Source organism: Aethalodelphis obliquidens, unplaced genomic scaffold (genome assembly GCF_003676395.1).
Source record: "Aethalodelphis obliquidens isolate GAN/ISIS:26980383/991018 unplaced genomic scaffold, ASM367639v1 scaffold44, whole genome shotgun sequence".
Taxonomy (NCBI): Eukaryota; Metazoa; Chordata; class Mammalia; order Artiodactyla; family Delphinidae; genus Aethalodelphis; species Aethalodelphis obliquidens.
In genome coordinates this window covers 6,734,149-6,757,466 of record NW_020837988.1, presented here as the reverse complement: position 1 = coordinate 6,757,466, position 23,318 = coordinate 6,734,149, and the positions used below count along the sequence as shown (strand labels likewise).

Genomic DNA, 23,318 nt, shown 5'->3' with positions numbered 1-23,318 from the left:
CGCACTCCACCCAAGCCAATTTTCTGTCCCCATAACCCTTTTGCACCTGCTATTTTCTCTCCATGCCAGTAGTCACTGCCCTAGTTCCAGGATGGGTCCCTAACTGCTCACATGGGTCTGTCCATCAACCTGTGTCCACTTCCCCGCAGTCTTTTCTCATTCAGTCACGGTCAGATTAATCTTCCCCTGACAGCCTCTGTAGGGGTGGAGTCTAAATGTCTTAGCTGTCACATTTAAGGCCTTTCTAGGCCTGGCTCCCACTCAAGGTGGCAGGTGTGTCTTCCACAGCTCCTCACCCCCTGGCTTCCAGCCAAACTGGAACTGTTTAATCATGGCTAAACTGTTAATTATGGCTAACATTCGCTGGGTGTAGGCTCAGTGCCACTAACCACTACCACCCTACGAGGTGGGCACTAACAACATCATCCCTAGTTTATAGATGGTGAAGCTAAGGTTCAGAGAGGCCGAGTAGTTTGCCCAAGGCTGCACAGCTGGGGGTGGTGGAAATCAGCAGCTGATCCAGCGCAGCTGGCTTCACAGCCCATTCTCTCAATACTATGGTTTACTGCCCTGGCCACAGGCAGGGCCCTTGGCCATCACTGGAGCCTCCAGGTGACAAGCTCTTACCTTGCTCCCTTGGCCAGCCCCTCCCCTTCTTCCATCCCATCTCAAGCACATCAAGTACATCTTCACTGACCATCCAGCTGGAACTAGTTCCTTCCCAAAATCTATTTAGACCTTTCTTGTGTTATTTACCACGTTTTAGGTCATGTTACCCAGACGAAGCCATTTTTCTTCTCAGCTTTTATCATCCTCTGATCAAATGGAAGTTCTCTGGAAGAAAGGACTTTTGTTTTGTTCATTGCTGATTCCCCAGGACCTGGCCCATTGTCCGGTATTCAATAAGTATTTGTTGAATTAATGAACCAAAGAATGCTGCACTTCCTTGTATATGAGCCTCAGCTCCCTACTGGGCTCTGAGTCCCTTGAGGACAGGGACCCTATCTTCCACATCTTTTGTATTTCATAAGAGTCATTTATTGGGACTTGCCTGGTGGCACGGTGGTTAAGACTCTGCCTGCTAATGCAGGGGACACAGGTTCAAGCCCTGGTCCAGGAAGATCCCACATGCCATGGAGCAACTAACCCCGTGTGCCACAACTACTGAGCCTGTGCCCTAGAGCCCGTGCTCCGCAATAACAGAAGCCACCGCAGTGAGAAGACCACGCACTGCAACGAAGACCCAACACGGCCAAAAATAAATAAAATAAAAAAAAAGAAAAAAAATCTAAATTCCTCAATTTGAACCCGAGACCCTGCACCTTGAACTTCTATCTCCCTCTCCAGACTCACCTCTCACAACGACCTGGACAAATTCCCCATTCAGATGGATTCCTCATCGTCTCCTCCACCCCAGCCTTTTCTCTGGTCTCCTTTATTCACACTGTTCCCTTCAACTGGCATGTCCTCCCGGCTCTCGACTGATTAATATTCTAGCCCTGTCTCCAGGCCCAGTTCCGATGCCCACGCACCTGTCTCAGCCCTTCTGCCCCGTGTTCCCAAAGGGCTCATCCCTCTGTGCTCCCCCGGGGCTGTACAATCAGCCAATAATTATTAGGCAGATTTAAACTGAGAGAAAAGGGAGGAATTCTGTTCTGAAGCATTCTGAGAAGCGGAAGCCCACTGAGTTTAGAACTTTATTGCAACTAATATATTAAATGGATAATAGAGGTTTGACAACATGGTAATTGCCTGTAAAGACCTCTGCAACCACTGCCTACAACCCTCATTCCAGAAGAACATTCCTGAGATGGTTCCAATGTTACAGACAAGCACTGACAACAAACAACACACGCGTCTCCTGATGGTATTAAAGCTCCCTCGGTGGCAGCTGCCTGGAGGCCCTAAAGAGGGTCTTTGCCAACTCGAGGGGATGATTTCAGTCCACATCTACCCTCCTGCTGGTCTTTATGGCAGAATTTATTCTCTTTTTTCTCAGCCTTTCCCGATTCATGTTTTCTATCCTGAAAACAAAGAAAAACACAATTATGCCCAGATGCCCAATCAGTGGTTATCGAAGTGGTGAGAGGAGCTGGCAGCTGAGCGGGAAGCAGAGCAGCCGAAGCAGCAGGCGCCGGGCCAGAAGCCTCCACTCCGGGTCCGAGTCTCTCCCATTCCCGGTGCTTGTCCACCTGCCTGCTGGCAGGTCGTGGGCTTCACCGTGCCTCCTTTCTTCCCTGTGTAGCCCCTTGTCCACACGAATTGGTTTGCAGAAGCTCAGGGAAGTTTCCGGTACCTGATTTTCTGAAGTGCAGCATCTTCTCTGGATGGCTCCTTGGCTGGCTGGCTGGCCTCAGTAATCATGTCTCGAATTTTCTGTAGGCAATCTGCCAGATTTCGGAACTGATAGCGGCTGCATTCAGAGGTAAGGATCAACTCTCCTGCCCTGTTGATCTTATTTTTGTGCTGCGGAGAACAAAGGCAAAACCAGAGTTCTACAGAGTAAAGGCCTAAAAGTGACTGAGGGTTAAAGAGAAAGGAAGGGGCCCGTGGTCACGGGGCCCGTGGTTACCGTGACCGCCATCTTCTGCCGTACAGGCTCTGCAATCCACTCGGCGCTGGCCAGGTGGAACCTGACTTCAGCCTTGGAATTTACTGTAAATAAAGGGAGGGGGCGCGGGTCACTGAGACGCTCGGGCAGGCTCAGCGCCGGGTGGCTGGTGACCACCGGATTCTGAACCACAGGGAGGTGAGACACCCACCCGGGGCTCTTTCTACCCTGTGTGAACTCGGGGATACAAACTGGGCTATGGAATGAGCCTGCAAAGATAGTGAGGCACATCCAGACACAAATAAACTTCCAGGAACAAAACGCCTAGTGCTTTCTTCCTCTTACAATGTACTGGGTTCTGAAAAGAACGTGGGGGGTGCGGAGGAGCAGTCTTACAATGTACTGGGCTCTGAAAAGACTGTGGGGGGGGGGGGCGCAGGAGCAGGGAGCGGGTCCAGGAGAACGAAGGAAACCTGCTCTTGGAGCCGGCTGCCAGCTCACACTGTGACTTCCCTTTGCTTAGACTCCCAAGCCAGTCCTAGTCCTAGCAACCCACAACTGAGAGTCTGAGAATCAGACCACATTCAGAAGAATAAAGAGGGTTATTATATAAATGGGCGCTATTTAAGCTTCTGGAAAAAAAAATCTCTTTACTGCCACATGAATGTAAACACAGAAGTCCTCAAGTCCGTCTCTCAGAAAAGCTTTAAAGTGAAAGAAAACAAGGCACCGTTGTACCTTTGTTAACATTCTGGCCCCCAGGACCACTACTCCGACAATAAGATATTGTCAAGCGATCTGAAAAACAGAACACACACCAACAAAATATTATCACAGGGCAAAACATGCAAACTGCTAATTTACCATCAACATCAGTATCCCTATTCGTCTCTCTTTCAATGACGTAACATTCAGATCAGTAAAGTCAGAGATTAGTTACAGATGTCAAAACTAAAATCAAGGGTCTCCCAAGGCCACAGAGAGAGCAGAGGAGGTGAAATTACAACCCAGGTTGTCTGCTTCTGGTCTAGTATGTTCCACTAGATCTGACTGCCCTTGTTTTTTGCTGTTAGTTTGTTTTAAGGCAAGGACTCTTGGGCTTCCCTAGTGGCTCAGTGGTTAAGAATCCGCCTGCCAATGCAAGGGACACGGATTCGAGCCCTGGTCCGGGAAGAAACCACATGCCGTGGAGCAACTAAGCCCGTGCACCACAACTGCTGAGCCTGTGTGCCACAACTACTGAAGCCCGCGCACCTACAGCCCGTGCGCCGCAACAGGAGAAGCCACCACATCACTGCGCACCGCACAAAGAGTAGCCCGCTCGCTGCGGCTAGAGAAAGTCCGCGCGCAGCAACAAAAACCCAAAGCAGCCACACACACACAAAAAGCCTTATTAAAAAGAAAACAGGTCTTCCCTGGTGGCGCAGTGGTTGAGAGTCTGCCTGCCGATGCAGGGGACGCGGGTTCGTGCCCCGGTCGGGGAAGATCCCACATGCCGCAGAGCGGTTGGGCCCGTGAGCCATGGCCGCTGAGCCTGCGCTCCGCAACGACGGGAGAGGCCACAACAGTGAGAGGCCCGCGTGCCGCAAAAAATAAATAATAATAATAAATAAAGCAAGGACTCTTTCAAAAGCTCAAGCTAAGGGACAAACTGAGTTTAATGTCCTATTCTGAAATGCAGTGGATGTGGACTCCCCAGAGGGGAGGTGGCTCTCATTCCTCGTGAGTTGCGCGTGCACCCCTGCGCCTCGGTCGCGGTCAGTGGATGAAAACACCTGCTGGGTGAATGAGCGCTCCATTTGGAGCTGGGAGCCCCGTCTTCTAACACCAGCTCATCACTGACTGACTTTGTGACCTCCACAAACTCCCACCGCTTCTCTGGGTCTTGGTTGGTCTGTTTTGGATCTGTAAAATGAGGTTTCTTCCTTCTATTTTTGTAATTCATGAAAAGCAGCCTTGTAGTATCTGAGGGAAGCCGGGAAGGCAGAGCAGCGGAAAAGTTCCAGAAGACTGGGTGGCGAGCTGCAGGGGCTTTGGGGGGCGAGGAGTGCGGCCCCGTGGTGGTGGAGGGCCGGCCTCAGCGGGCAGTGGTGACCTCTCCAGATGGCTTCTGAGAGGTCCTTTGACAAATCAAATGAACTCATTTTTCTGAACAGGTGAGGAATACGTGTGGTTCCGCGGGGGGAGAGGGGGGCGGTTCTACCCCGGGGCGGGTGGCCTTGTCTGCATCCGTACAGGCCAGCCAGGCACGGGGAGACCTGGGCCCTCTCAGAGAACACGAGCAGAGGCAGCTGAGGAGCGGCCACGCGGCCATCTGCCTGCCCGTCCCCCCGAGGCTGTCAGGAGACAGCCTCCCTTCTCTCTGGGTCTCGGCCTCCTCCTGCCTCAGGGCACAGCTGCGGGCCTCAAACTGCTGAGCAGCGCAGGACGCCGGCTCCTCTGCTGTAGACCGTGGTCGCCTGGCCTCCCTGTTTCAGGGTTGCCCTGAGCAAGGGCCGCCGGGAGCCGGCGCCTCTGGCTGCTCTCCTCTCGCTGTCTGCGCGCCAGACACCTCTGAACCTCAGGAGGGTTTTGCTTGTTTCTTTACAGGCCACGCCTTAGGCTTGATGGGCACAAAATTACGAAGTTATGCAAATGGTTTACAGGGAGAAGTCCCCACTCCTGCTCCCCAGCCCCCAGGTTCCCGGTTTGTCCTTTCCCCTCCCCTCCCCACGGCAGTCCCTGTGTCCAGGGTCCTTCACATCCTCGCAGATCTACGTGTACATCCAGAAGTGTGTCTTTCAGATATATGTAAGTGAAACACAAATGGTAGCTCACTATACAGATGCTTCCGTACCTTACTTTTTTCAAATAACAATCAATTCATCTATCGTAAAGACTGTTCCACGTCACAAGACCATCAGGAGCTCTCTGTTCGTGCTGGGCACTGCACAGCACTCCAGAGTGGCTGCCTCATCACTTTTTTTTTTCCTTTCTATTCTCAACAATGCTGAAAGGACTCTGCTTTTGTAACCCCAGACAGTTTCTTTACTTTCATTGGTTTGGAGAGACCTGGAAGGAATGTGTGAGGGGTAGAGGAAATGACTGACTTTTTTATCAGCCCGAACTACTCACCTATAGGAATGTCGTAGTTGGCTTGCTCTGCATCAACCTGTAATGTAACATATACGGTGTCAAATAAATATTACCTACTGGGCGACTCCTAACTGTTCCAGGGCAACAAAGCAGAAATGATGTAACGCCACGACATGAATGTAATACAACTATTTTCAGGTCTCCAGCAAAATCGTATCAGGATGACAGAAACATCTTCCCCAGACTCCAGAGGTACTGCCTCAGAAACACTCCTCCAGGGAAACGGAACTGACTTCTCCAGCCTTCCCTGCCGCTGCCCCCTGACTCCACTTAGCTAGTGTCGGGAACTACCAGCGCCCAGGGGAGGGAAGGTGCCACAGTACATGTACATCAGGCAGACTCCAAAAGGAACACCCTCTGCCAACCTGGAGCAACAAACCATGGGTCCCCTGTTCCTCCCCAGACCCCGGGAAGCTCGCATGTGAGGCTGTCTGCCTTCAACAGTGACTAGCACATCTGCCTTGAGGGCTTGTGTCAAGCTGACCTACTCACCCCAGGACCTCTCACCTTCACGTCTCTCCCGAGTTGTTCTTCCGAAGCCTCAAATCCTCGCATCCACAGGCCCAGTGCAAACACTACCCACTCTGAGGCTCTTCTGTGCCCCCAAGCTCAAAGTGTCTTCATCTGTCCCCGCTCTGGCTGCGTTCATCACCCACCACCCCGTTTTTGCGGGGGGAGGGGGGCCCCGGGCCCCACCCCTACCCCCCTGCTGCACCGCATGTGGGATCTTAGTTCCCCCACCAGGGATCAAACCCGCGTGCCCTGCACTGGAAGCTTGGAGTCTTAACCACTGGACCGCCAGGGAAGTCCCTTCATCCCTTTTCATCTTAGAATTATCTGGGGGTGAAATCCCAGCCTACTCCACCTCTGCATCGTGGAGACCCTGGGCTGCGTCCTCCTTGAAGCTCGCTCTTCCCTCCTTCTGAGCCGGCCTCTCCAGTTTCCTCTTACCTCCCCGTGACTTTCTCACTCTCCTTTGCTTGCTCTTTGCAACCTTTAAAAACTCTGAAATGTCCTGAAATCCTTCCTCTTTTCTCTTTCCCTAGAACATTCCATCCATCTCCTTTGAAAATACCACCTTTGGGAATTCCCTGGCGGTCCAGTGGTTAGGACTCAGTGCTTTCACTGCGGGGGCCCCTGATTCGATTCCTGGTGCGGGAACTAAAATTCCACAAGCTGGGCGCCACCAAATTAAAACAAAAAAAACAACTTTGTTGATGACTCCCAACCTTCTGGCTCAAACTCAAACCTCTTTCTTGAGGTAAAGCCAACTGCTATTCGAGGTCTCCTCTCTCGAGTCTAACAGATGCCTCAAACCTCCTCACAGAGGACCTCCCTTCCTAACAACCTGAAGTAGCTCTCTGGCTATCAGATGAAAACACTCTGGTCTATCCATTACTTCTCGCTCTCTGATATGTTTTCCCCATTTGTTTACTGTCTGCTCCTTCCGCTAGAACATAAACTCCATGAAGTGGGAACTCTGTTTTATCGTGGTGGTATCTGCAACGCTTGAAACAGTGTCTGACACAGTAGGTGCACGAGAAACTTTTTGTTGAATGTATGAACAGACAAACGAATGCTATTACTGTTCTGTCGTCTCCATTAATGGCAACACAATCCTTCCATTACTCAAGGCCCTAGACCTCAATTCCTCTTTTAATCTCACTTCTCAGGGAAAATCCATTAGCAAATCCGGTAGGCTTTCCCTTCAAAATTTATCTAGAACCTGACCAATTCTCATGACTCCTATTGCTTCCACCCCACTTATCATCTCTTGCCTATAATATTGCAATCTCCTCACTGGTCTTCCTGTTCTTGCCATTCTGCAACCTCTTCTCTAGAACAGTGATTTTTGTAAAACTAAGTTGGATCATTCCGCTCTTCTGCCTCCATCACATTCAGGGCAAAACTAAAGCCCTGTAAGCCCTATACAAAGGCCTCCCCACAGCCTTCTCCCCTTCAGCTTCATATCTGAGCCCCTGCTCAGCCACACTGGCCTGCTTGCTGTTCCTTGAACCAGCGGAACATGCTACTGCCTTGAGGGGGGTGGTACCTGCTGTTCCCTCCGCAGGGATGCTTCTCTCCCTGCTCTTCTCACGGCTCCCTGCTGCCTTGTTTCTCCCGAGTCTTTACTCAAGCATCACCTTCTCAGAGGCCTCCTCGGACCAGCCTACTTACAATTGTAACCCCACCCCCTACCTTAGCACTCCTTCTCCCTTCCGGACTTTATTTTCTCCGAAGTACTTATCACATACTCTATGTTACTGATTTTCTTCATTGCCTGTCTCCCTCCATTAAGCAGATAAGCTCCACTAGCATTAGGATTTTTGTGTTTTGTTCACTACTCTGTCCCCATGCCTAGCATCGTGTATACACCATGCTTTCAACTGAAGTTTGTTAAGTGAGTGAATGAATGAATAAATGAATGAACGCTCTCTTCCAATCCTGTAGGTGGAAACTCCATAGAACTGGGTGGGTCCAAACTCTCCCGCTCCGGGCCCTGATACAGCGCCTGCACACAGCGGACTGTCAATAAAGGTATCCTGCGGCAACGAACCAGAAGCTCTGTTTCGTCAGGCGTGCTGGGGTTACTAGAGGCTAAGGACCACGTCACTTGCTAAAAGGCTCCAAAAGGGAGCTACTTGGCAGCTTCCTGCCTTAATTGTCCTCTGTGGACGGCACTTTTCCCTTGGGACGAGAATTTGGGCCTGAGGGACGGGGAATGAATGCGGAAAAGCTGGTGGTCTTGTAAGAAGCATAGCCAGCATGCTCTCCCGGCGCCGGCACACCTCGAGCCACACGGGAGGCCGCCAACCGCCCAGCCACCCCCGTCCCCCGGTTGCTCGGGCAACCAGCCTCCTCCCGCGGCGACCGCCATGTTTGAGCGCGTCCGTCTCTTGGATTAGCAGCACGCCCGGCCAATGGGGCCCCGGCTGCCCGACGTCACCCAGCAAGAGTCCAGGAAACGCCCCTTCCGTCCGGCCCTCCCGGCTCACCGGAACCCTCCAGGCGGTGTCCGAGCCCCGCGATTTGGGGTAGAGCTTGTCCAGACTGTAGATGCTCTGGAATTCGGTACCCTCTACCTGTTTGTTCAGAGTCCGGTGGGGGCAGCGCGCGGGCCGCGGGAGCAGCCAGGATTCGGCTCGGTTCAGGCCCCAGCGTAGCCACCGTACGGCCGCCATGTTCGGGTCTCGGGGCCGCTTCCGGTGGGCGTTTTCTTCCGCGGTCCGTGGGCTCGCTCTTCCCTCGAGACTTTGGTTCCGCTAGACCTTTAGCGCCTGCCATGGGGAGGAAGCGAGCAGAGCTCCTGGCGTTGCTCTCGCGCGGAGCTTATTAGAGGCTTCTGGTCGGCCGCCTTCAGGAGGCCTGGTTGGTGCTTTGAGGGCATCTGCTGCGATGGGGAAGACGTTGGCCAGACAGCGAGCTCTCAAGGGAGCCTCCTGGTGAAAAGAACCCCCGGATGCCGTGTCCCCCAGAAACACCACTTTTCTTCCTTTCGGTCTGTGCCTTCCTGGACCTATGTTCCCCCAAATCTCACAGCATCAACGAAGCATGCCCAGGTTCATCTCCATCCCCTTTACTCTTTGCCACTTTTTTTTTCACATCGCTCAATCTTATTTTTGTGTCTGTTGCCTGTCTCCCAGCCGGAATGTAATCACCTCCAGGAGGGCACTGGCTCATTGCTGGATCCCCAGTACCCAGAAGCTGGCACGTCATGGGTACTCAATAAATATTGTTAAAAGGGATTCTTTGGGAAGGTGTTTTTGAAAGTTGAGTTCCGCCAGAGCTGAGTTTTAGTAACTTCAGGCTCATTCGCAAGGCAGCCTAAAAGCAAATCCCTGCTGAGCACCTGTGTGAAGGCTCTGTAGGACAAATACCAGGATGGAGGAGAGGCGGGCAGGTAGAGAAAGAAATACTTTAGACAGTGGACACCCGCCCCAGCCCGCCTGCTTTGTGGAGCTTGATGGCAGTCTCTCCAAGCCAGGAGATGAGGGGAGGATGGGGAAGTAGGTAGAGATTCAGACAGCCACAGACAGCCTAAGCAGAGCCCTTTTTACCGGACTGTTAAAAAATGAACTTGAAAACTGAGAAGTTCTAACTCTGAGAAAGGTTTAAAATAGAGCAAGCAGTGTTTGGAAACAGGTAAATGTTAGCTAAGTTGCTTTGTCGAGAGGCAGTGTGGTAAACGAAAACAGCTCAATAAATGTTAGTGATTATTAGTAATACTAGTGGTTATTTCTTAATGGCGGGTTCTATTTTTAGGAAAAGCACAATTATCTAGAAAAACATGTCCCTGGGAATGCGGCTGTTTGGAATAGGAGATCGTCATCAAGTCAGGGCTTTACCATCTTAGCCTCATTGATAAAGGCAAATTCTTTAGGAGGGAAAACAATACTTCCCAAGCACTGGCTTTGCAAACCCAGACTAGGAAGGGAATGGCAATTGACATGCGCTTTGGGGGCTCTAGGCTTTAAGGGGAGTCTCCTGGGACCCTCCCTGTCTGACTTAATCCCATGACCTCAGAGGGAACAGAGGCGTCTCCATGGTGACTGGAAAAAGCTGCTCAGGGGAGCAAAGCCAGGGACTTGCCCAGGTTGACGGCTCAGGGATTACGAATAAAACCACCATCCCATGGCATCACTGCTCTGAGGCTGGGCTCCAGCTCTGCGCCTGACCCAGAGTGATAGGAAAAGGAAGCTGTAGGTTTCCATGGCCCCAAATAAACAGCCTGCTCAGGCCATCTGGTGGCCTGGATTCTGGGAGAGGAGGGGGTAGAGGAGAGAATGGAACAAGCTACCCTGTGGTGGATAGAGGAGCAGCTGGCAAGCTCCTTTCACCTGCTGCTGCCAAGAACCATCCAGCACAGAGGCCCTTCTGGGAGAAACAGTCCTGAGAGGTGCCACCTGTTCCCTTAAAAAGGGGGCACTGAAGGGTGAGGCCAGCCTTCTTCCCTTTTCTGGTTGTCCATAGGTTGAATGGGTGCTTCAGGAAGGGGACACGCATAGGGGCGAGAAGAGGGGAAGAAAATATAAAGGATCATCAAGCCATTTCTGGTACCTGAGGAGCTTGCAGACACCAGGCCTTCTCTATAGCTGTGAGTTGGGGTACCACCCCCATGTAGAGGGGGTCCACAGGATTTTCCTTTCTTCTTTTCTGGAGTGCCCTAGGTCAGACTAGCTCTTAAAACTCAACATTACGTGGAGGTAGGGAACATGCAGTATCACACAATGGGATTGATCAGGTCTGGGTTCGACTATTTCTATGTGATTTTTTTTTTTTTCGGTATGCGGGCCTCTCACTGCTGTGGCCTCTCCCATTGCGGTGCACAGGCTCCGGACGCGCAGGCTCAGCGGTCATGGCTCCCGGGCCTAGCCGCTCTGCGGCATGTGGGATCTTCCCAGACCGGGGCACGAGCCCGCGTCCCCTGCATCGGCAGGCGGACTCTCAACCACTGCGCCACCAGGGAAGCCCCTCTATGTGATTTTGAATTACTAACTTAACCTCTAAGCCTCAGGATCCCTATCAGTAAAACAGAGATTTTACCGCTGCCTCATGAGGTTGCTGAAGGCCTGGGTCATTTAAAAGGCAAAGGAAGGCTTCCCTGGTGGCGCAGTGGTTAGGAATCCGCCTGCCGATGCAGGGGACACGGGTTCGAGCCCTGGTCCTGGAAGATCCCTACATGCCGCAGAGCAGCAAAGCTGGTGAACCACAAAGCAGGTGTGGGTTGGGAGGAGGGATTTCAACATCAGTACAGCAAGGAGGGTCCACCCCATGGGGTACCCTGCAAGGCCACGTGACCGGCCTAGCTGGTACTCAACAAATATGGAAACTTCCAAGAGCCTGCTACTTAGAGCTGTTTGGCTGCCAATCACGGGGGTGGTGAAGCTCAGGCTGTGCCCCTCCCCCCCATAGATAGCTGTGTGATGGGAGGCGGGTGTATGAGGTGCACAGAGACAGGACCATGGCTCCATTTCTGGCTTTAGATTACTGGTGCGTTTTTTATTAAAGAAGAGAATAAAGCATTTGTAAATATATTTCTCTCATGTATACTTCGAAGATGACGCTGGTCAGCAGCTACAGAACCGGGGAGCAAACAGGCAGAAGCCCTTCCCCGACCCGTCCCATCCCACCCCACCCCCTCCACCCTAGGTGCCGGAGACACACGGATGGCTGGGAGCTGCCCAGCTCCAACGGACCAAAGGTTCCAAGATGTGTGAATGGAAGGACCAGCTGACAACTTTCATCACAGTGCCGCCTGGAAAGCAGGGTGGCGCCTCCAGGGGGGTTGGGCAGGCTTGTTAAGAAAACCCCTTTACCCCTTAGAAACAAGTAAGGCATGAAGGTTCCCCACTGGGCTCCCAGCACAGAGGCCGGGGCTACTGACTTCCACTGCGTTGTATGGCTCCTCTGATTTCTAGGGTCTCAGGAAGAAGGAACTGGGAGCCCTGAAGAATTTCTCAGGGCAAACGGGGGACCTGGGCATCTCTTAGCTGAAGCTCTTAGCTGAAGCTGGACCTTCTGAAGCCTTAACAAAAGACTAAACCCCTGACCCAGCTGGGTCCTCAAAAGCAGGCATTGTATGGGAAGGAGGAGACATGTTCCCCATCTGGTCCCATTTCCCAGTGTGGGGTGAGACTCTTGGGCAGGCCCCAGTAAAGGGGGCCAGGGGAGGACGCTGGGACCATGGGCTGGTGGCACACATCCAGGACATTCTGGGGGTGGCAGGCATGACCTGCGGTGGGGTGGGCCTGGGGGGAGCAGGGGAGTGAATGAGACACATCATGGTCCCTGAGATGGGGACAGGCAGAGGCCAAGCTCGGTGAGTCAGAGGAGGCATGCAGAGATAGGGGGCTCCCACTGCCCAGACCCCTGGAAGGCTTGATACCCAGAAGGCATTTCCAGGGCTGGAACCCGGGAAGGCTGGCTCTGAGTTGATTGGCTACAGATCTGCAGTGGGCTGAGGATCTCCAGGGAGAAGCCCGCCCTCACCAGGGCTGGAGTCAGGCCACTCGGGCCTGGCTCAGGCTTTCTGCTCTGCATGGCAGGGGCTGTCTCTGACCTGGTCAGGACCCTCGAGGTGGGACAGCTGGTGCTAAGGGAATAACAGTGTGTCACAGCTGGAGAAGCAGTGGATGGTCCAGGAGACCCCTGGAACCTGCAACAGCTGGCTCTGGGGTCCCCCTTCAAGTGTTTTCAGTTGTGGCGAGGGGTCAGGGAGACCCTGCCTTGCAAAAAAAACTCTCAAAAAAATAAAAATAATGGAACTTTGAAAAAAGAAAGCCACCTGGTCCAGAATGGCTTTCAGAAGCCTGGCTACAAATCTGAGAGCAAGGCCCAGGGTCAGAGGGTCGGGGAGAGCGGGGAGTGGGGGCTGGGAGAGCGGGGAGTGGGGGCTGGGAGAGCGGGCAGTGGGGACATTTGGCTTGCAGACTCTCGGCTGTGCCTTTGGGCTGGCGCGGGGTGGTGGAGGGTCCTGGGAGGCAAGAGGTGTTGACCGCCTCCCCCGTCAGCAGGGAACGGGTGTCCCCCGCATGCTCCCTGGGTCAGAGAGCAGCCTCCCTCTGGGGTGTATTGCTGCTAAAGGGCTCCCTCTCTCACCAGAGGCTGCACAGCCCAGGTGAGAGGGACCCCATGGCCTGATCCTGGGGGAGGCCACTGGCCGGGGAACCTTCACTTGCCGCTGTGCGTCTTGACTTTGGTGGCGTTGATGTCGGCCTTGGTCTTCTGGATCCTGGAGAAGATCTCCTTGAAGAGCGCCTTGTACTCAGGCTGGCTCTGCTCCAGCCGCTTGTCCACGGCCTCCACGTGCTGGCTCAGGCTCTTCTCGCCCACCTTGGCCTCCCCCTGGCCCTCCTCGCTGCCCCGCAGGTCCTTCCACGAGCTGTCCCGGGAGATGGGCCGCGAGGTCTGCACGCCCGCGTGCCGCACCCCCGCCCTGTGCTGCCGGCACTTGCTCAGCAGCTCCTCGTACTTCTCCAGCAGCGCGTGGTACTGCTCATCCACCTCGCGCAGGATGGACATGCCCCGCTTGCGCACGCTGTTGGCGTGCAGCGTGAGGTTGCCCACGTGCCGGCCGGCCGGGTCTTTGGCCACGATGGCGTTGAGTGCCGTGTCGCTGCAGCTCTTGCGCACGGTGTGGCCCGGGGACGCGGCCGGAGAGGAGACCCCGTCCTGGGTGCCCGAGTCCTCCCCGCTGCCCGGCTGGGGGTCGTCGGCTTCAGGCGCCTGGGTGAGGGGCGCCAGCAGGGCCTCGGCCAGGTGGTCCTCCCGGCCCAGCAGGTAGGTCTTCGCCTGCTTCATCTGCTGCAGCTCCAGCAACTCGGCCTCCAGCTCCTGCACACGGAGGCGGCAGCCCTCCATCTCGCACAGCCGCCGCTCCAGCTCTGAGTACTCCTGCAGCACCACCGCGTACTCGTGCTCAGCCCGCTGCTGGCGCTGCCGCTCCTGGCTCACCTGGGAGCGCAGCACTCCCACCAAGGTCTGCAGCCGCTCGTTCTCCTGCTCCAGCGGCCGCGGGCCCAGCTCCAGGGAGGAACTGTGCAGGCGGAAGGCATCCTCGCACCTGGGAGGGAGCAGGGGCAGGTGGGCAGAGGGCGGTGGGCACGGCCAAGGCCCCGGGAGCCCAGCCGCATCTCTCTCCCCGACGGGGTTGGATAGGCTGCCCCACCTAGAGTCGCTCTCGGCCTTTCTACCCCTGTTCTCTGCCCTGGGAGGTTGCCCTTAGCTTCCGCCAGGTTTCCTGGCTCTCTCTTGGGTTCAGCCAATGGGAGGCACTGGCAGGAGGGCCAGGGGGATGGGGGCAGAGGGAGGTCACGGGGAATGTCTTCCCCTGGGCTCCTTCCCTGGTTACTGCAGGCCAGACAGCGCTCTCCCTGCCTTCTAGGTTCCAGTAACCTCCCTTCTCCTGGTCCCTTCAGGCCTCAGGATGGTAACAGCTCCTTGCTACTGCAACCCCAGGGTGCTGCAGTGTCCCCCTGGTTTCCCCGCACCTTGCCCACACCTCTTTATTAAGCACTGCTCAGTTACTCTGGGCGGAGGCTATCTGTCTCTTGCCAGGACCTTTATTGAAACACCCACTAAATACACCGTGTGTGCAGTATTCTTACATTAGGGAGTCATCCTACTCAAAAGACTTAATGAGAACTGAAAGGTAGAGTTGTTAACCCCTCCTGGGTGAGAATTCTGGCTTACTAAACAAACAGGTGACCTTGATAAGACACATGATCTCGGAGTTTCAATTTCCTCCTCTGAGTAGTGGGGACGATAAATCACACCTTAAGGTACTGCCATGAGAATTAAATCACTTAGCAGAGCGGTGGGCACACGGCCAGCGCTCACAGGAGCCAGCTGCTGACTGTCGTAGCAACGGGAGCAGCCCCTCCAACAGCCTGGACAATGCGGCAGCTCTCCTTCCCACCTGCTGCGGGGCGCCTCCCCGCCCTTCCCTGCCGTGGTTGGCAGCCCCGGGCACTCGGAGACACGGTCCAGGGTCCACCTCACCTACCCTCACCTACCGGGGGCTGGCGCACAGCTCCTTGAGGCAGGGGAAGGTGTGGATGGTGCGCCGGCGCTCTCGCTTCTCCCGCCGCACTCGCAGTTGCTCCAGGTCCCGCAGCTGCTCCACCTGGGCCTGCAGCTCCTCCACCTGGGTCTGCAGGCGCTCGATGGTCTCTGTCAGCCTGGGGATGGGGTGGGGGACACACGCATGGGAGGGACTTTAAGGGGACGGGGCCAGCCCTCCTCACTGCAGCCCTAGGGGGACTTGGGGGTGGGGGACAAACAGGTGACCTTGAGCCATGCTGCCCGGTGTTGAGGTCAGACAGGGAACTCCTTGTACGTACGCCCAAGGACCCACTCTTTTCCCCCACCTCCCAGGCCAAGCTGACCATTTCTCCTCCGTGTCTCCTCGGTTCCTTGTACACCCATCTAATCACTTATCACCCTATAAAATAAAATATTTTGCAATAAAGTATTTACGTGTCTGCCTTCCCTCCCAGAGGGCGGGACAGCGTCTTTGCATCCCCATCACTGTATTCCCCAGTGCCTAAAACAAAGCCTGGTGTGTAGCTCGTGCTTAAAGAAGGTTTGTGTCCTGAATGTTAAGGCAGCCCAAATCGACAAGGACAAACTCACTACCATCCCAGGTTCCCAGACCGGGGCTTCTGAAAGAAGGAGACTGAGTCACACCCACTGGTCAATACGCACACACGTACACCCAGCCCTGGGCCTCTCCTTGACCATCCCCAGCCCCCGGCTCCCAGCCCTCCACCCGGCCCTCACCCATGGATCTTCTGCTGGGCAGCCTTACTCTCCAGCACCAGCTTCTGGTTGGTCAGCTCCAGGTCTCGGGCCGCCAGGTCCAGCTGTTCGTACACTTTGGCGTGCTGATCATTTACGTGCCGCAGCGTGTCCAGCTGTTTGGTCAGGTACTGGGGGTGGAGGTGGGTGAGTAACCTTTCAGAACTGGGTTGGGGAAAATGTCTCCGCCTGGGCCCTCCTCCCACTTCTAGGAACAGGTTAGCTTTGGGGTATTCGTCTGCAGCAGAGGGAGGTGTCAAGATGGTGGTGCAATAGGGCTGCCTGGGACAGTTGTGCAGGTTGTGAACTGCACAAGGCTGTTGGGCCAAGCCTGGGCCTGCTAAGAGGGCACCTTTTCCTAAGCTGCACAAAGGTACACACGGGCCAATGGGTCCTTGATGGGTGGCGGAGCCTGTGCAGGGCCCGTGTGGCCCCTCACCTCAATCTCCTGCACTTGCTCCTCGTTGGTGGAGTACATCTGCTGCAGAGACTGCTCCAGCTCCTTGTTCCTCTCCAGCAGCGTCTTCCCCAGCTCCGCAGCTAAGTGCAAGTCTTGGGGGGGAGGGGGGGGGGGGGGGGGGGATATGAGCAGCTGAGAATGAAGTTGGAGGACCCCCGCCATTCCTGTTCTGAGCACTCATTCTGGGCTGGGCCTCTGGGGACCCTGAGAGAACCAGGACCCAGGGGCCACCCCTGGGGAGACTCCAGGCCTGGAAGGGGATGTAAGCCACAAGCTAAGCCTGTGCATTGGCTGTCACTTCTGCCTGGAATGTCCTCTCCCCAGACACTCCCAGGGCTCACCCCTCTCTGCCTTTAATGTCACCTTCTCCAGGAGGCTTTCCTCAGACATTGACCTCACTGACCTCAAAACTGCACCCTCCCCCACGCCCCACTCCCTCCCTGCTTCATTTTTCTCCTGAGCTCATATCACCACCAATTTACCAAACAGTTTGGACCCTTATCTTGTTCGTCTCCCTTGACTAAATCATAAGCTTACAGGGCAGGGATCCTGCCTGTTTCGGTCACTGATATTCCCAGGACCTAGAACAATACCTGGCATAGAGCAGGTGAATAAGAAATCTTTTCTGAAAGAATGAGTGAGTGGAATGTGATAAGAGCATCAGCAGACATAGGGGCAAAGTGCCCTGGGATGATAGGTAAAGGAGAGTTCACGCAGGGGACAGTGGGAATCTCAGGCAATGAGCAGCCTTGGAGTTGGGTTTGGAAGGGCGGCTGGAGCTTACTGAGAGGGGGAGGGGCAGAAGGGCTTGCTGGGTGTTAGAACTGGACATGGCTTCAGGGCTCTTTGGCCCAGGACTCCCCGGGTGGCACAGTGGTTAATCCGCCTGCCAATGCAGGGGACACGGGTTCGATCCCTTGACTGGGAAGATCCCACATGCCCCGGAGCAACTAAGTCCACGTGCCACAACTACTGAGCCTGCGCACTAGAGTCAGCGAGCCACAACTACCGAGCCCACATGCCACAACTACTGAAGCCTGCGCACCTAGAGCCTGTGTTCCGCAGCAAGAGAAGCCAACGCAATGAGAAGCCCGCGCACCGCAACAAAGAGTAGCCCCCGCTTGCAACTGGAGAAAGCTTGCGCGCAGCAACGAAGACCCAACGCAGCCAATAAATAAATATATTAAAAAAAAAAAAAAGAGAGAGAGAAAACAGGAAAGTAAAAAATGGTGCAATAAAAATAAATATTAAAAAAAAGGCTCTGGCCCAACCTCCTTATTCTATGGATGACAGGTTGAAGAGGAAAGAATGAAACCCGAGGTTTCATTACCTGGGTTATAGCCACATTGGAAGCAGAATTCACATCTCCTCACCCAAGTTGGGTACCATTTGGTCCTAGTGACACACGCCCCTCTCCAAAACCTTCTCCTTTCCCTGGGCAGCAAAACCAACCAACCTCTTCCCCCAGTAACCCCGATTCTTGTACCCTGTGGGACCGGAACCTCCTCTCCCCAATCCCAGCCAAAGGTAAATGAACACCTATCAGAGAGGTCGGGAGGGAACCTGGCCTGTCTTTAGGGGGCTGTATCGTGGGGAAGGGGAGGGGTTAGAAGGGAATGGCAGGTGCTGGCATCCCTAAAAATTCTCTCAGTGGGTCTGAAGTTGGTCGAGGGTACCTAGACATTTGGGGTGGATATTTCCCCATACATAGGCCTAACTCCTTTTAGAAGCAAAGGGTAATATATAAAATAGATAACTAATAAGAACCTACTGTATAGCACAGGGAACTCTATGCAATACTCTGTAATGACCTATATGGGAAAAGAATCTAAAAAAGAGTAGATATATGCACATGTATAACTGATTCACTTTGTTGTAGAGCAGAAACTAACACAACATTGTCAATCAACTATACGCCAATAAAAATTTAAAAAAGAAAAAAAATTTTAATATGTTTGTAAATATATTATTATTTATATTTAAATATATAAATATATGTCTAAGGGAAGCCTAGGATCAGATTGTGGTCTCAAAGAGGAGGTCAGATCAACTTAGGTTGTGTGCTTGGTGGAAATTCAGCAAGACCACCCCTAGTTCGTGACAAGGGAGGCACGCCAGCTTCCTGCTCCCTGTAATGGGATGGCGGACATTTGGCTCATCCACAAAGCTATCAAGTAATTCATGTATACGTGAAAAAGAACAGACGGTCACGCTAACTTTTTTTTTACCCTTGGGAACTGTCAGGTCGTCTGTGACGAGGCCGCTGCTAGGGATGCTGCCTCCTGCACTGGCGTGGGAGGACAGGCTCTGTGGGTGGCCTGCATGAAGGCCCTGAAACTTAACCTTGAGTCCAAGGTCAGAGGCAGAGTGAGGAAAGGCCAAGAACAACTGCACTTTATGCTCTTCCTTCCAGGTGAGCATCTGAGCTGTGTGTGTATTCCTACTGCCAGTGGGTTGGGCTGGGGCAGCTGTCATACTGCAAGTCATACTGTAAACCGGGGATATTGAAGGCAGCGAATGTGACCCGGGCCGCTTAGCGATTCCGAGATGCGAGATGCAGGAAGGGAACACAATAGAAGCGGCTTGGGGAGAATCCCAGAGACTGTCTCAGGGAAATGGGATCACAAATGCAAGCTAAGCTGGTCCGAGCTGCCAGGAGGGATCATGAGAGAAGTCTAGAAGCTGCAGGGCAGGGAGCTGAGTAGAGCCAAGTGCTGGGGAGCGGACACCAGCTAGATGAGGGCTGGGCATGGCTTTGGCCTCAGGGAGGGTGCAGCTCCCTCTGGACCAGAGGGGGAGGGAGTCTTGGGAGTGGGCGGACGGGAGAGCTGGCTAAGCCAGAAGTGGAATCTGGAGTAATGAACAGCCTGTCACAGCCAGATTAATGGTTACACTGGACCAGGCCAGGGAAGGTACTGAGTCTGAACTGGCATCTCCTCTGCCTGGACCCCAGCATTTTCTGGGGTCTCCTGCAGTGGGCTGCAGCAGTTTTGCCCTCTGAATGCCAGCAGAGGTGTCGCCCAGGAGCAATGCCCCAGAGCCCTAGAGAGAATGGCTGGGAGCCAGGGGATGTCTTTGAAGAGAAATCCTGAAATCCTACTGCCCCTCCTGGTTGGGGTCAGGGTGGGACCCCCTAGACTCCAGAGAAGAGAGGTAGGGAAAGGACAGAGGACAGACATAGGGAAGAAAAGACAAAGACAAAGGGGGCAGAAGGAGGCCAGCTACCACCTGGCAGGGCTGCAGGGGTCCTGTTCACAACCTCCGGGGCACCAACGTCAGGAACCCTGGGTGCGCAGAATTGGGGTCCGGTCACCTCCCTCCCCTTGCCATGTCAGAGTTCTCCCCTGAGGCTGAGACTCAAGGTCAGGAGCCCAGGACCTCAATTCTGTGACTCAGCAGTCATCTCTCAGCCTGGAAAGAGGTACCCACAGGGCCGGCCACACCTCGTCCAAGGTCGGGGAGGGAGGCAGGCAGAGAGAGAGTGCCAGTGCTTAATAATTAATGGTTTTTTCTATTTTTACTGGTGCTCGTGACAGTGGGCAGAGGGAACACAGTGAGAAAGGAGGACCCTGTTTGTCCCAGATGCCTGCCTCCACTGGGATGGAGCAGCATCAAAGTCAACCAGGAGCTTGATCGCCAAGCATCTGAAAGTAAAGTTGGGGCCCGTCCTCAGGGGAGTTGGGGCTAGCTGAGAAAAACCATGTCTTGGGACACTCAGAGGGGGGCAGCTGGGCGGGAGAGAATTTGGGGAGCGGGTGTGGGGAAGGGGGAAGGAACAGGCACCCGATCCCCCACGTGTCTGGCCTTTGGTCCGCGTTCACCCCACCATCCAGCCTTCCGTGCCGGTCCCCATGGGGTGCCGCAGCAGCTGTGCCTGGGACTTCCTCTGACTCCCACCCCGGCACTCCAGGTAATTCCTACTTTGCAGTCATGCGTGGTCTTTTCGCATGGCTCTGTGCCTCGGTACAGGCACCCCCTCCACTTAGACTGCCGGCCTGCTTCCTCTGCCGGGGCGGGGCGGGAGGGCCCTCTTCACTCTACAGCTCGGAGGGGTGTGTAAGCCTTTACGCGTCTCACAGCAGAAGGCCCTCACTTCTGTTCTCACTGTCCGCAGGGGCTCACTGCTGCAGAACCCCTGTCGCTCCGTCACAGGTGCTACTCTGATCCCATTTCTGCCTCCTCTGCTGGACTGTGGAGACTGCGAGGGTGGAGATCACGTCCCAGGCTCAGCACAGCACCTGGCCTACGGCAAGCAGACGTTTGGCTTCTGGTGGAAAGCTCCAGTGTCTTCTGAGACTGTCTCATTTCTGGTTTCCCTCCTCGTTCCTGGGCTCTGCCTGCTACTCAGGCTACGAGGCAAGGCTGACTGCTGCAGACCAGTAAGGCCAGAAAAGCAGGGGCCTGTGGGGCCCATTCCCGACCCCAGACCCAAAGCATGGCTGCCCGGCCCAGCTGGAATCTCGACATCTCTCTCCCTCTCCGGATGCAGCACATCTCCCACCCCTACTCCCTAGCTCCTTCCTCCCACATCTGGGCCGGGCGCAGTGCCAGAGACTCCTTTAGGGGTGCGGGAATGAAACGAGACAGCAACAACATCAGCATCTGCCTCCGAAGAGGCCATCTTCCCAGGCACTCAGCTTCCAATCTTTCCTTCTAGGCCCGCCTCTTCCATGAAGCCCTCTCACCGCATCCTGTCACTCCCACTCAGTTCCAAGCCCAACTCCACCTACTCAGGTGCACCCAGGAGGCCAGGGCTGGGACTACTCCCAGCTCCCAGGATAGTGTCTGACATTTAAGTGGAGCCTGATATGTGTTTGTGTAATGTGAGGTTTTGGGGGTAGCTGCCCAGGATGGGGAAGGGGGTTGTTGCAGCCAGGACGGGGCATTTCACTCCAGGCAGGGAGGCTGAGGGTAGCCTCTAGGACACAGAGGTGCGGTCCAGCCCAGCACCCCCACCCCACCCCCCGTCCTACACTGGTCCCGCAGCGGCTCTGATTAACCCACGGTCCTGAACACAAGGGCAGCGCCTCATCTACCAGCAAATGTGGCCACGTGGGGATGTGGGTCAGGGCTGGAAAACAAAGGCTCCAGGACCTGGCTAGATGCCTCACATGAGGGCAAAGGCAGGCGTCTGGGCCCCATGGATGAAGACCCAGAGCAGAGGGTGTCCGCACACACTGAACCAGACTGTGTCCACACCCACCAGGCTTGCTGGGTGACTGTGGTCACTTCTAGAACATGTTTCCTAGCGCCTCCAATTCTGACCATCCAAGAATGAGGCACTTTTCTTGGGAGGAGAGGTTGGGTTTGATCTCACTCCAGCAGGCCCTGGCCCCGACCCTCTTAGGCCTCCTCCTCCTTCCTGTCCTAACAGCCCCACCCCCTACTTGGAGTGACGTCACCTCGGCCACCTCATCAACCCCTTTCCAGTCGCCCTCTCTGCCCTCAGATGGGAGAGAGGGGAAAGTGACTCCCTGTTTACTCAGGCTCTGATCTGGGGCACTGCTCAGAATTCCCAAATCTGATCCCCTCCAAACCTTGAGCCATTTGGGAGAAGGCCAGCAGGGGAAGGACCAGGGGACTCCTCCCTCTGGAAGGCAGATTGGACTCCTAGTAGCCTCCGCTTCTCCATCGGCAAGGTGCCGGCACCCCCATCACCTCCCTGGGTAGAGGGGAAGGGAGTTGGGGAAACTTTCTAGGAGCTCAGGAATCCTGGCAGGGAAGTGTGCTGCTGGATTTGGAATGGGGATAACTTCCTCCCCCCTCGGCCCCCCAAAACCCCTCTCAGCAAAACAACCAAGGAGCCACCTCCTGACCTCCAAAGACTTCCAGCCAGTACTCTCAGACCCCCCCAACAATACCCGGGGCGCCTGGGCAGTTCCTGCCTCTAAGACGGGGTGGGCGAACTGGCTGCAGTATGCCCCTGTTGTTCGGGCAAAGAGGAAGACCGCTCCCCCCAGTTTTGCAGGTCTTCACGTGTTTGGTTCGGGTCTTCCCGGGCAGCGCCCCCTCTCTCCACGTCCCCATTCTCCAGACGCATCTCCTCTCTCAGTCCGGCACGCCGGGTGCAGCCCAGCCCTCCCCGGGGTGATACCGTCCAACAATGGAGAAGCGGACAGGGGTCGCGGGGCGCACCCCGCTTTCCTGCCCCCTTTGCTCACCCTGCTCCAGGTCCTGTTGGTCGTACCAGGGCTCCTCTTCCTCTGCGGTGAAGTCCTCCATCCTGGCGGCCCTCCGCATGGCCCCGCAGGCGGCGGGCTGCAATTGGGCGCTGCGGCGGCGCGGCTCAGGGCCGGGGCGCGGGGCCCGGGACAATGCGGCGGAGGCGGGCCGAGCCTCCCGCGTCGCGGACTCGGGCTGCAGTGCCCCCGCCCGCGCCGCGCCCCCTCGCCATCGGCCGTCGGCCTGGCGCCCACAGGGGGCTGGCTCGCTGCCGCGGTCTGGCCCGGCTGGGGTCCTGCAGAGCCCGGGGCACCGGGCGGCGGCTGCACAAAGGGTGGAGGGGCGGGGACGGCGGGCGGGACGGCGGCAAGGAGGGCCCAAGCCCGGCCGGCAGGTCTGGGGCGCTAGGAGCGAGCGGGTGCCGCGGCGGGCGCCCCCTGCCCGACTCCGGCCAGCGCTGCCCCCCGCCCGCCCGGCGACACCAGGAGCCGCCGCTGCATCTTGGCGGGGTCCGCCCCGCGCTTCCCGAGCCGCCCGCTCCGCGGGGTGGGGCCAACCGCCGATGGCCAATCAGGAGACGTATGCAAAACTGGAGGCGGGGCCGAGGGCGGTATCTCCGCAGCGTTGAGGTTCGGCTGCTGCTGAACCAACCCCACCTTCCCTTCACAGTCGACTCCAGTTTACATCTCAATGCCTAAAATCATTTTATTT

General features: G+C 55.5%; 2 protein-coding genes across 2 annotated transcripts; both read right to left on the bottom strand.

Annotated features, from left to right (window-relative positions):
* Positions 1-1,679: 1,679 nt before the first annotated feature.
* On the bottom strand, positions 1,680-8,908 carry MRPL58 (mitochondrial ribosomal protein L58). The gene is made up of 6 exons (XM_027080596.1): positions 8,683-8,908; positions 5,666-5,702; positions 3,290-3,349; positions 2,573-2,655; positions 2,297-2,466; positions 1,680-2,024 (listed from the first exon to the last, which is right to left on the bottom strand). The coding sequence occupies exons 1-6, from the start codon at positions 8,866-8,868 to the stop codon at positions 1,940-1,942; spliced, it is 621 nt and encodes a 206-aa protein (XP_026936397.1). The 5' UTR covers positions 8,869-8,908; the 3' UTR covers positions 1,680-1,939.
* Positions 8,909-11,653: 2,745 nt separating this feature from the next.
* CDR2L (cerebellar degeneration related protein 2 like) lies at positions 11,654-23,105 on the bottom strand. Its single transcript, XM_027080595.1, has 5 exons — positions 22,607-23,105; positions 16,425-16,537; positions 15,968-16,116; positions 15,202-15,366; positions 11,654-14,249 (listed from the first exon to the last, which is right to left on the bottom strand). Exons 1-5 carry the CDS (start codon positions 22,683-22,685, stop codon positions 13,358-13,360), a joined length of 1,398 nt encoding a protein of 465 aa, XP_026936396.1. The 5' UTR covers positions 22,686-23,105; the 3' UTR covers positions 11,654-13,357.
* Between the last annotated feature and the right edge of the window lie 213 nt (positions 23,106-23,318).

Coding starts and splice junctions, on each gene's coding strand:
- MRPL58 (XM_027080596.1), bottom strand. CDS start 8,868: ATGGCGGCCGTACGGTGGCTACGCTGGGGCCTGAACCGAGCCGAATCC. Junction 2,467..2,572: donor GGCAGAAGATGGCGGTCACG/GTAACCACGGGC, acceptor TGTTCTCCGCAG/CACAAAAATAAGATCAACAG. Junction 2,025..2,296: donor GCTGCACTTCAGAAAATCAG/GTACCGGAAACT, acceptor CTTTGTTTTCAG/GATAGAAAACATGAATCGGG.
- CDR2L (XM_027080595.1), bottom strand. CDS start 22,685: ATGCGGAGGGCCGCCAGGATGGAGGACTTCACCGCAGAGGAAGAGGAG. Junction 16,117..16,424: donor AGCAAGTGCAGGAGATTGAG/GTGAGGGGCCAC, acceptor CTCCACCCCCAG/TACCTGACCAAACAGCTGGA. Junction 15,367..15,967: donor GCCCAGCAGAAGATCCATGG/GTGAGGGCCGGG, acceptor CCCCATCCCCAG/GCTGACAGAGACCATCGAGC.